The following is a 12,650-nucleotide window of genomic DNA, read 5'->3' on the forward strand; positions in this document are numbered from 1 at the left end:
CAAGAACTCAGTTGAAACAGTATTTTGGCTTAATTTCCCCTTTATACTTATTTAGGGCTAGGTCTGGAACTTAATGAAGAAGCACGGACATGTGGAAATTTGGAAGCAGAGAAATAAGTTGTAATAAGGTAGATGTGACCTTCATTTTTGCCTGGGTTTAATTGGTAAAAAACAAAAGTTGCCTTGATGTTACCAGTGCTTGCATGAGCTTGTTATAAGGCTAGGGATCAATGTATCTAGTCCCAGAAAACTGTGCGGAGATGACTGGTAATGTTTTGGTGGCACACACATGCAGGCTGGAAGTGGCCTGTGCTGACAGCCTTACCACCTCAGTGTATTTGAATTCCTGTTATGTGTTCAGTTGTATAAGAATCAGTGAGGCTTTTACCTTTTCCTGAAGATGCCTTAAGTCCATCTATTGGTATGTTTAATAATGTCTATTTTTTTTTTCCTTCGGATTCTTGGTGCCTATTAAGAATATATCACTTCTGAGGTATTTATAAGCATCTTTTTCTCTGTTGATTCAAGAGTTAGATTTGTACCTTTCACATGAAAGATAGTCTGAAATGGTGAGCTTCTTAGTGTAGTGGTGAAGCTCAGTTAGTGTGCAGGTGACTTTGGACAACGCAATTGCTTTCTGCAGTAGTTCTGCTGATGTTACTACACATACATAAAGAGTCAGCAAAAGTAAGTGTGCTAGCTTTTGGATTCCCACAACTCAAAGCCTCGCATTTATTTTCAAATTAATACATACATGCAATTAAAAGCAAGACTGTCTATGATGTTAGGAAGGAGTGGATTGAAGCCTTATTGGCACCAAACACGGTTTTTGTGTAGCTGCATCCTTTGTCTCTAAAGGAGTGCTGGAAGTGACTGGGAAGGTTGGCTGGGTAATTACTGTTTTTTTACATGTTTTATCATAAATTTATTTTCTCATCTTTACAGAGACAGGATGTCTTTTATGAGCTGATCCAGCATAGTTTTTGTTGTTTCATAATACAATTTGTTCAGCTTCATTGTAGAGATGATAGCTGAGGCACAGATACCAGAAAGAGTTTAGGATTGCCACAGTGCTCGGTTAAGGTTTCAGTGTTTGAGAGGAGTTAGAGTTAGGGATGAAAACCTACATGTTTATTAATAGAGTCACTTTTGCAGAGTAATCAGTCTCTAAATGCATCCAGAAAGATGCATGGTCTTTACTTGGAAGCTTCAAGGAAAAGAAGAAAAAAAAGAGAACAGATCCAAACATTTCATGGCTTGCATTAGTACTAGTGTTTGGCAGTGGCTAATCATCTTCACTGGAGGAAAAAAAAAAAAAACAACAAAAAAACACACAACAAAACCAAACTATAGTGCTGAACTGAGAAGGGACTGGGTTCAGCTTTTTACGTAAAATGACATTTAGAAACTGTTTTCATTTATTTTTGTAAATACAGATTTAGGCTTTGTACTCATTGAGAACCCAGAGGAGTTTCTGAAGGGGAAAAGATGTTCCAATTAGAATGTAAATTTGTTAAAATAGTTGTCTCACGGGATACTGTGATACTGTAATTGGTTCTTGGGTTAGACAGAATAAGTGCTCTGTAGCTGTGTGTAGCTGTTTAGAAAGAATGCTCCAAGCAACAGCTGATAGCTGCTTGTTACCTGTCGATGGTATTAAATACAATATTTAACCCTTATTCATTGAGATTGTTCTGTTTATTTTATGTTACAAATTAAAAAGCTGTGTGATGTTTATGTTCAGCTGTGCAATCATAGCGATGGTAGAAAATAGAGCACGGAGTTTTGTGTTTTAATGACGTGAGTGTAGTCTTCTACTTTTTTGATGGACAAATGCTTAGTTTGAATGTTCAGACTGGACTTGTAAGTTTTAGATTTGGACTTGATTTTTCCACCCATGTTTTAGGTGAGGTGAGTTGAAAGACTTGTAAAATACTCTCTTTTTTCCTGAGGTATGCACTATTTTAGGAATATGTAGATGCTTGTTTGGAATGGAGAGGCAGAGTTCATGTGCTTGTGAATATGCATCCTCTGAATTGAGACTTGAGAGACCTTTGTATTCATGAAAGTGCAAAGACTTATGTTGACCTTCTAGCTCAAAATAACCTTCAAGTAGTTTGTACTTTATTTCTTTCTAATGCTGAACAACATTCTTTCCTGAAAGTTTTCTTCTCTATGAATAGTTGCTTATTCTTCTTTTACTTTAAATTTGAGATGAGAAGGGGATAAGGGGACAAAGGAGTGATTTTTTTTGTTTGTTTGTTTTCCTTAGATATCTTAGTCTTTTTTTAGGTCAAAACTTTTTATTTAATTTATTGTTTTATTTTATTTGTTGCAGTGCATACTGAAAAATTTTAAAGATGAGGTATAAAGGGTGTCTATATGTCACATTAACTGAGAAGTCCTGTAGAAATATAACTAGCTACTCAAGATCAACTGAAAAATGCATTTACTTTTTTAATGCGTTTACTTTTTTAACCTCTGTCCAACCTCTTGTTCCTCAGGTTTTCCTATCTTTTAGGCAACCAGAATCCTCCAAGTGACAGCATTATGTACCAGGGATTGTTCGTATTTGAAGTTTAATACTTTGTTACAGTATGTCTTCAACTTTGAAATGTATAGCAAGATAAACTTTTAAAATATTTTGCAGGTTAGAGGGGCACAGAAGCAATGTCAGTATGCAATAAAGTATGTTGACATTTGACTGACATAACACTCTTAACAGTAAAAAGATTTGATCATTATGGTTTCTTTATCTAGTTAATGGGCTACTTACGAATCTGTGTTTCATCTTTTCTTCAGATATTAGGATTAAAGAAGAGGAGCCTGATCCAGAAGAGTGGCAGCTCAGTGGTGATTCTACATTGAATACCAATGATCTAACACATTTGAGAGTACAGGTGGTAGATGAGGAAGGGGACCAACCACATCAAGAGGGAAAAAGACTGCGACGAGTAGCTTGCACATGTCCCAACTGCAAAGAAGGTGGTGGAAGGTATGTAACTTGCAGTGTGATACAATGCATGTAATGATGAAAACAAATAGGAAAAAAAGGAGTTAGTTAACAGTTGGCTACAACAAGAGAAAACTATGGGTTTATGCAAAAGAGCTTATGCACTGAAGGGCTGCTACATTTGTTTCTGGGCTAGTAGATGGAAGGAGAGATTATTCCATCCTCTCTGAGTTACTCCATTAAGATCAACTGGAAAAACCTGGAGTTAGGTGCCATCTAGTACAAGTGAGGAGAGTAGAATGTAGCTCTAAATAATACGAAAACGAAGTATTTTGGAATATGTACATCTGTGATTGGATTCCTATCAAATGACAAGGCTTGATTAAACAACATGTTCCTGCATTTTCTCACTGATTGAGCTTTTTTTTTTTTCAATTTGATTGCTTTGGAGTGTTGTAAAAACAGCTATCTGGTTTTCTTCTTAGCTTCCTAAGAAAAAAACAGGATTGTATATTAGATCTAAATAACTTTTTTTAATTGACTAATTGTTTTCAGTGAAATTTATTGTAGGTAGGGCAAATACAAATACTAAGTTTTTATTAGCATAAGACTGCAGGGCTCTCGAGGAGCCAGTTTTATCATTCTATGTATCATGAAAATATTTTTCAGCTCTTCTTTCTTAGCAAGATTTTATTTTAAAACACTTCGTTTCAAACATATTGATTATGGATATGAGAAGTGGGGTTATTAGGTGCCATTTACAAGTGAAAATATTTAGCCTAACTTTGTGTTTGATGTAATTGTGCAAAGACTTCTTTGCAGTAGACTAAAATATGTTCATTTTGATAATACATTGTTATATAAAATGGAAGTCTTGGTTTTGTGAGTACTGTGAAAGAGCTGGAGCAAATGTGGCCATGTTTGCTGTGATCTCATTGGCTCTGCTTTGAGCCTGGGAGTTTGACCACATGGCCTTCAGAGGTTCTTTACAAATTAAATTATGCTGTAAATTACTGAGTTCTATTTCAAGAACCTGCATGTGCCCACGGCTTTAAAAATTTAAAATAAGTACTCACTAAATATTTCTATTGTCTTTTTTTTTCTATATGTTGTAGATACCTTCTTTTCAAGTATAGGGAAGTAATATGTTAGGCAGCCATGTTGAGTAAAAACTGTTTTAAGACACTTCATGGTTCAGGTTGAATATTAGGAAAAATTTCTGTTCTGAAAGAGAGTGATCAGGAGCTGGAATGGGCTGCCCAGTGACATGGTTGAGTCATCGTCCCTGGAGGTGTTCAAGAAATATAGTTTAGATGATGTAGTAAGGGATGTGGTTTAGTGAGGAATTATTAGTGGTTGGTAGATGATTGGACTAGATAATCTAGGAGGTCTTTTTTAACGTTGGCGATTCTGTGATTTTATGGTAAGACAAAATCACTTTCATATGTTTTCATCACCAATGAATTTATTGGTGGTATCTGTGGTTACAGTCATAGAATCTTTGTACATCAGCTTTTTTTTTTTGTTGAATTTCTATATGTAGTCCATTGAAACCTGGCACAGACATTCCTAAGTTCTTGGTGATGATTGGCTCTGCTCTGAAGATCTGCTCAAGGGACAGCTTGGATTGAGATTTGCTTCAGTCTAGGAGAAAACTGACAATGTTGCATACAAATACCACACTCCTATAAACTGTAGGGGTTTCGTGTCACCCATCTTTCTCACACTCTATTCCAGGGTGGAGTGACTTTAATTTAGATGCATCTGTACTTCAAAATTCTCTTACTCCTAAATGAAGTTATTATGGCACCAGATTTTAAAGTTGAAGCTCCAGAGAAAAAAGTCTTACTGAGAGATGGTTCTGATAAAGTTTGGAGAAGTCTGACTGAAACTCACTTTGGAATTGGGGAAGGAGTTGAAGCCAGATTTAGGGCAGAGGTGAGATAGATAAGAATATATAGTCACTGTTTAAGGAAGGACTGGGAGACATCAGACATCCAAAGTAAGCAGAAAAGTAGGACAAGAAGTCAGGAAGTGAGAAGAATTAGGATTGTAATAGAAAATGGATAGTGAAGAAGACAATGGTTGGGAAGCAGAAAAAGAGTGAAAATGCCTACAGCTGCTGGAGTAACTTTCTCATCAGAATGTACTTCCCATCAGAACTCCTTCAGAGTCTAGCAAAAAGGATAAACCCATCAGAGGAATGTGTTTTTCCCTCTTTGGTATACATCGATAGTGTTCTCTAGCTCCTACGTTTGTTCATTTATCTCTAGTGCTGGAATTTAAAGTTCTGTTTTGTCTCTCTGATGATGATTTCTAGAGTTTTAAGCAAGAGAACATTTGCTTTCATAATTCTTTTGAGATAGCATTTAGTGTTGTTAAAATGATGTTAAAGTTAAAAAACTGAAAATTTGGAAGTTGGCAAATGCCAAAGATACTCTGAAACATTAATTGCTTGTGCATATGCATTATGATTTGCAACAGAAACACATGGGAAACGAATTATTCTAAGACAATATTTAAATAATATGTAAATAGTAAGATGAGAAAAATGGATTAAATCAGCATGAAAAAGCTGAATGGTGGTTCACTTGATGAATACTGTCCCTCAAGTCCATCAGTGCACTGAATGAGTTAGGAAAAGACTACGTGGCTTCACATGTACAGACCTCATCATAATTTCATCTTTTGCGTAGTTGTAGCTTTAGCATTTCTTGCCTTTTTTGAGGGAGCAAAGGAGAACTGGGGGTTGTTTTTCTCTGTGGGTTTTTTTTTTTTTTTTTTTTTTTTGGTGTTTGTTTTTTTTACTCTCAGTAAAGAATTAGAACGCATTACAGTCTTCAAAGGATTTATGTTTGTACCAGTTTGGTGAAGTAGAGAGCCACTGTTACTGTTACTGTACTCAGCAGAGGAGAAGATAGGAAATAAAGAGGGTAGTGTAGTGGATGTGTAAATTAAAACCTTATCGCCTCAAGCATATGTAGTAGTTAGGGGATGGTCAGGGAGAAAGATAAGCCTTGGAGGATGACTGATCCCAAAAGGACTGTCTTAAGCTTACAGTTAGTTTGTTGGAAGTCAGATGAAAATTTCACTGTCCTCTTAATTCCATCTGGAATTACACTGAGATGTGACTACTATTGTCTGGATCTATTAGAGGAACAGTGCTTCTGATTTCCATTTCAGGTATGTAACTCTAAAATACACATTCTTAAAATAACTAAAAAGCCTTTGTTTTACTCTTGAAATACTTAACGTTACTCCTAGAAATACTCCTGGACAAAAGTCTGGTTTCTTAAGTAGATGAAGGTGTTTCCTGTTGAAACCATTGCATTCTGTATGGCTTCTGGGAGTTGTGGTTTCTGATCTTTATAAAGCTAAAATATGCCATGAAAATACTTAGATGTTAACTGATTTGAAGACTCTAGTAGAGGGGTAGGTCTCAGTCATATCTTTTTACTGTGTGATGATGGTTCTTGGCCAGTGCAGCAAGAAAGACCTCTTAGTATGACCATGTTAGGGCATGGTGCCAGGCTGTCACAGCTGCAGTGTCTAGACATAATTTGGCTCATATCCAGTCCCTTTAGAGCACACATGAAGCAAACGTGCAGATGCCTATCTGAAACTGTGTCAGTACACTCAGTGGCTCACTCACAGTAGTCTTGTGCATTTCATTCTGTGAGTTCTGAACCTTTCCTTTGCTTTGGACTTCAGGATGTCCTCTAGAATTCCCTCACATTAGGTGGTGTGCTCAGAATTACATATGCTCTACCCCCTGAGCTGGCTGTGAGTTGAACCTTGATTTCCTTCAGTCCAGACTAAAGGTTCAGTTAAGCAACTTTGAAGGATTGACTTCGGACTCTTAGTTATTTTAACAAACTTTGATTGTTATTTTATATGATTTGTGCCACATTTACATACCATGTCATATAAAGTTTAAAAAAATACTTTCACAAATTACTGTGCAAGTAACTGGCACTGGTTGCCCAGATATGTGGTGGAAGCCCCATTCTTGGAGACCTTCAAGCTCAGGCTGGACAGGGCTCTAGCAAACTTATGTAGATGTAGGTGTCCCTTTCATTGCAAGGGGGTTGGACTAAACGGCCTTTAAGGGTTCTTTCCAACTCAAATGATTCTGGGATTGTGGAAGGGAAGAACAGAACATACTTGGAGAACATGCAAGGATAAAATATCCAAATATTAAAAAAAAAATCTGTCTACAGAAATATATTCCAATGTAGAAATGCATTTTGCTATAATTCACAGAGACTACTTAGGATTTCATTGCCTGTCCTACTCCATGTAAGATGCAGGATAGTGGGATTCTGTGGGGAAATCGTCAAGTTACCAAGATCTTAGAATGGAGAATAGACGTAGGTGTGCTCATCTATATTGCCACAGAAGTCAGCTACACAGTTACTGGATGTTTTGAGCTACCATACAAGAAGACCTGAAGAAGGACTGTCAAGAACTTAAACATGAGATGAATGAGAAATAAGCCCAAGAACTGGCCATCTGGTTGCAGTGGGACAAAAGGAGGATTACTTTTTTTTTTTTTTTTTCCCCCCTGGAGTCTGGAGAGTGGGGTGATTTGTGCTGCAGGATAAATGCTTCCGCAACTTCTGAATTTTGTGTGATGTAGAAGCTGAGAAATTAGAAAACAGGGCAATCTAAAGACATTTTGTTAAATATCCTCGAGATTGGCTGATCCTCAGCTTATGAATATTGAGATTTTGTGTAGGTGGCACTGTGCAAAGCTAAATGTCTGACATTAGAGCTGATTTTATCTTTCAGTCTTGACTTGAGGGGAGCCCAGGGAAGAGTATAATGTGACAGTTTAGAAGTAGCATACGTTACCAAAAATGGACATTCTAGTTGGAGTAGAAGATGTAAAAAAGGCAGTGTTTCATCCAGTAAGTGATCTTCTCCTGGGACTTTTGAAGAGGAAAAAAAAAAAAAACACATTGTCAAGCAAATACCTGTATAATTATGATGGAAGAGCTTAAGATATTAGGTCAGATGTCAGAGCATTGTTTGCAAGAAATTTATAAGCAAGCTGGAAAAGACACATGAACTTTCTGTAAGGCCTTGGATGAAGGGCAATAACAAAAAAAGAGATTAGCAGAATCTCTAATGTCATCATTAGATGACATTAGATGTAAAACAGAGATGCTCTGAATTCGTTGATGAGAATCTGGATTTCATGGTTGCTTGGCAATTCCATCAGGTACTAAATAACTGAGTGGAAGTGGAGCATCATAATGTAAGAAAAAAAAATGTCCTGGAGAGGCCACTAAAAATTCTATAACCAGTCATGGAGGAAGGAGTGCCAGTATGATTTTTAGAATCCACTTAATCTGTTAGAGGTTAACATTGCTGATTAATAAGGTGGCACAACCCTTGGCTGCATTTTTCAGTCTCCTCCTTTGTACCAGCATTTACCATTTGTATAGCTGCATTGTCAGCCAGATCTGTTCTCTTGAGTGTGCCTTTCAGCAACAGCCTTCCACTGGCTGGACTAGTCTCTTTCTTTGGGTCTTCATAAGCTCTTATCTCTCCGGTGGTATTATTTAGAATAAAATCTTAATAAATCTTTTGTATTAGGTGCTTCTCCTTAATCAATCACCTAGTATTTCAGTTAGAGAACATCTTAAAATAGGCATCAAGCTCAGGAGTCTGGATTATACTGTCTGTTAATGATGTATTCATTGTTAAGAATTTTATTTCTGAAATACCAAGGAATTAATGTAAATATCAGCAAGATCAATAATTTCACTGCCACTCCTTGTAGTGGAAATACATAGGTTAGGATGCTTATTCTGCGACCCCAAAGTGCTTCTCCAGTTTCCCCGCGATGCCAAAAGTCCCATCTGTTCTCCTCCCAATTGCCAAAATCTCTAGTTTCCCTTTTGGCAATTGCATTTGTTTTTTTTTTTTTTTTTTTTTTTTTTTTTTTTTTTTTTGGCCAAAACCGAAATTGGGATAAATTTAAAATATGAGCACTTCAGCATCAAAGTAGTACAAACTGCTGTAATGTTTTTATTTCCAATTTTATAAACATGTATGTTCATTCAAGATTACATTTCTGTTATCTAAACTTTACATGCTGTTGAATTTATAGTTTGTGGGATGTCACTATAGAATTTAGTTCCACCTTTTTGTGGAGCATACTTTTTATTTGAAACAAAAATAAGAAACTGCTCAGATTTGTTTGCAGACGTTGGTATATCTAACCTCGCTTATATTTATGGCCTCTGTTTAGGAGATCAGAATGAATAAATTCACTTTGTTTTTGTTTTTTTGTTTTTTTTCAACAGAGGCTCCAACTTGGGAAAAAAGAAGCAACACATTTGTCACATACCAGGGTGTGGCAAAGTATATGGGAAGACTTCACATTTGAGAGCTCATCTCCGCTGGCATTCTGGAGAGCGTCCATTTGTTTGTAACTGGATGTTCTGTGGCAAAAGGTTCACTCGCAGCGATGAGCTTCAGCGACACCGAAGAACACACACAGGTTTCCAATCTTTGATTCTGGAGCCTTTTACTACAGAAGTGTCATGGAGAGGGTTTGGATAAATAGGTTTTAAAAGGAAAAGAGATCTTTGGATTGGATTGATTTTTATGTAGTACAGTACTTCTAAAATCAGCTAATATTGGATGCCTTTGGTTTCTTTAGGTGTACATTTTGGTAGCTCCAACGAGGAAAAACAGCAACCTTCTTGATTCAGAACCGACACTTAATATTTAAATTACCTTAATCAAAATACTTTGGTTCAGGTTCATCAATGAGTTTCATTTGTTTGAACTGGATGAGAACTGTTGTGGTTTGGTTTGGTTTGGTTTGGCTTCTTCTTTTTTGAAGCAGAAAGAAAAGAAAATGGAGGGCTAGATGTCCAGGGGATTTATGTATAGTTCAGGAAATCAAGGAAGAGCATGTGATGGTGCATCATTCTGTATCTTCTAGTTTCTTGTTTAGAGCACCTGTTAGAGATACTGGAATGCAGAGTTCATATTTCTCCTTTTGTCTTTTTTTGTTTTGTATAACAGGCGAGAAGAAATTTGTCTGTCCAGAATGTTCAAAACGCTTTATGAGAAGTGACCACCTTGCCAAACACATTAAAACACACCAGAATAAGAAAGGTATTCACTCCAGCAGTACAGTGCTGGCATCAGTAGAAGCAACATCTGATGATACTTTGATTACTGCAGGAGGAACAACACTTATCCTTGCAAATATTCAACAAGGTTCTGTTTCAGGAATAGGAACTGTTAATACATCTGGCACCAGCAATCAAGATATTCTTACCAACACTGAAATACCTTTACAGCTTGTCACAGTTTCGGGAAACGAGACAATGGAGTAAATATTACACAAGATACCTATTAATTGTGGTTATTTTTATACAGTAGTGAGAAGAATATTGTTCCTAAGTTCTTAGATATCTTTTTATTGATGTGCAGAAATTTTTGGATTGACAGTAACTTGGTTATACATGACACTGAAATGCCTTACTTTGTATGATATTCCATAGTATATTAAAATGGTAAAATTGCATGGGTTTTGTAGGTACTTTTGGAATCTAGAAGAGATGAAATTTTACCAAGTTATATTAAAAAAAAAAAAGAATTTAACGATGGAAATGGTAAAATGGTAGTCTAACCAAATGCATCAATCCTGTGTGGTTTAGTGTAAAAAAATTAAAAAAAAATGAGAACATGTTGGTATTTATCTATTGTAAGATAAAAGAAGTTGATGAGTGAAAAGAAATCATGTTATGATAAAAGAAATTTTGTAATTTTCTTGATGACTGGAATTTTTATTATGCATAACTGACAAATCAAGTTTCCAAGCAAATGTTACATAGTGTAGGCTTTACTTAGCTCATCAACTTGTCATTTTGAAGCTAATTATTTTAATTAGGTTAACTATGTACAATATTTTAAGCATTACTCTTGTAAGATTTTGAAAACTACATTTTAACATGGAACTCTAGGGATAGTCACCTTTTAAATCCTATTGAAAAGCCATGTTTAAGATTTAATTTGCCAAAATGATGTCTTGTTAATATTCTTTCAATAACCAAGGTGGGCAATATAACCAATGTTAAAAAAAAAAAACTTAAAATGTTTAAAAAAAAAAAAAAAAAGTATGTATAGGTTGAGGCATTTGGGTGGTAAGGCAAATGTTATAGTGAAGTATATCCCTTCTCTTGAACATTGGAGGACCAAAAATAAGGTGTATTGCGTCTCAGCAGTGATTTTTATCAAATCTTTTTCCAAAATCATCTGTCTGCCAGGGCCTTAAAAGCCATCATGTAAATTACCAGTAAAATATAACATATGCAAGTACAACGGAAAGATCACTTCCATATTGACAGTACTCCTAAACATATGGATATAGTCATAGTGAACTAGGGGTTTTATGAGGTTTTTATTTGTTTGTTGTTTAGTTTTTGGTTAGTCAATCTGCATTTAAATATCAGCCATCTTTCCTTTTTTGCTTCTTCCCTTAAAAATTGTATGTATCCAGTACATTTAACTGATAAACATATATGTTTTTTATTATGCTGAATTTTCTTTTTTTAATTACTGTTTATATTTTCAATTATAGAAAATGTACAAAATGAAGTTATATAGCCAGTCTATAAGTGCTATACCATTTTCCAAAAATGTACAACAATAATTACTGCAGTTCACCTATTTACAAACATTTGGAAATCTGTTCATTTGTTATTCTAAAAACCACCTCAAATTTAAAGGCTACCTTATTGTACGTTTAAAGTGTATTATAACAGTGTGGTAGTTAATAAAACACTATTTTTTTTTCTTTTGACTTGAGTGTACTGTACTTCTTTCTTTAACGGATAAGATGTAATTTCATAATGTATCTTAATTGCCTGGGATGTATTCTTTATTCAGATGGAAGGAAATAGGTGGTGGGAAATAAAAATGGTGTTTCCTTTCCTCATGGGTGCAGAGATGGTAAGATATCACCTCTTTCTAGTACATGAGTGCCCAGGCATTCAGGTACTATACTGGAGGATCTGTGCTTTGTCATTGAGATGAGTAGAGCATGAAGAAAATATAGGCCCTATCCTATAGAAAGTTGCATTTAGATCCCATGATGCTTACATACAGCAATACATACAGACTTCATGGTGAACTGTATATAAGAATTACAATGGCCTTTTGCTTAAAGCATGAGAAGAAATAGTAAGTACAAGGGGAAAAAGCCAGCGAGCTTAAAAAAACGAGGCTGGAAGATTGAGGTGAAAGTTTTTGTTGGAGAAAGAAGGACCAGTGAGAACTGAGACAGACTAATTGTTGCATTTGGTGCTAGGATGAAGGTGTAAAGCTTGTATTTGTGACAAAAGAAGTCTAAAGTCTTGAAGTATCAAACTGCCAGAGAACAGACTAGGATAATTTAAGATAAGCCAGGTAGAGCTCAGCTGAGGAGAACTGGAAAAAGTCATGAAAGGAAGATTTTCTGCATTTGCAATTTAATGGAAGAAAAAATAAATGCAAATCTTTTGAGACTCAGAGAAACAGGATTTGACAGGTACAGGGAAAAGAGAGTTAATTCACCATCAGTTTAATCTTCTATTTAATAAAATGAGAGAGTGGAATTGGTTGGGAAGGCAGAAGAGCAGGCATAGGAGATGAGAGAGTTCTGCTTAAACTTGCACCGTTCCACTGACGC

The 12,650-nt window shown here is 35.8% G+C and overlaps 1 protein-coding gene across 2 annotated transcripts in view; it reads left to right on the forward strand.

The window, feature by feature from the left end:
- The window catches only part of SP3 (Sp3 transcription factor), a 31,920-nt gene extending 20,137 nt beyond the window's left edge, over positions 1–11,783 (forward strand). For both annotated transcript variants that reach the window (XM_085227530.1, XM_085227531.1), the window contains 3 exons: positions 2,803–2,995; positions 9,268–9,464; positions 9,998–11,783. In XM_085227530.1, the coding sequence (XP_085083656.1) occupies positions 2,803–2,995; positions 9,268–9,464; positions 9,998–10,314 (707 nt within the window). In that variant the 3' untranslated portion in view covers positions 10,315–11,783. The remainder of the gene's footprint in view (positions 1–2,802; positions 2,996–9,267; positions 9,465–9,997) is intronic.
- The last annotated feature ends 867 nt before the right edge of the window (positions 11,784–12,650 follow it).

The sequence above is a fragment of the Meleagris gallopavo genome, chromosome 7 (assembly GCF_905368555.1).
Source record: "Meleagris gallopavo chromosome 7, MGAL_WU_HG_1.1, whole genome shotgun sequence".
Lineage (NCBI taxonomy): Eukaryota > Metazoa > Chordata > Aves > Galliformes > Phasianidae > Meleagris > Meleagris gallopavo.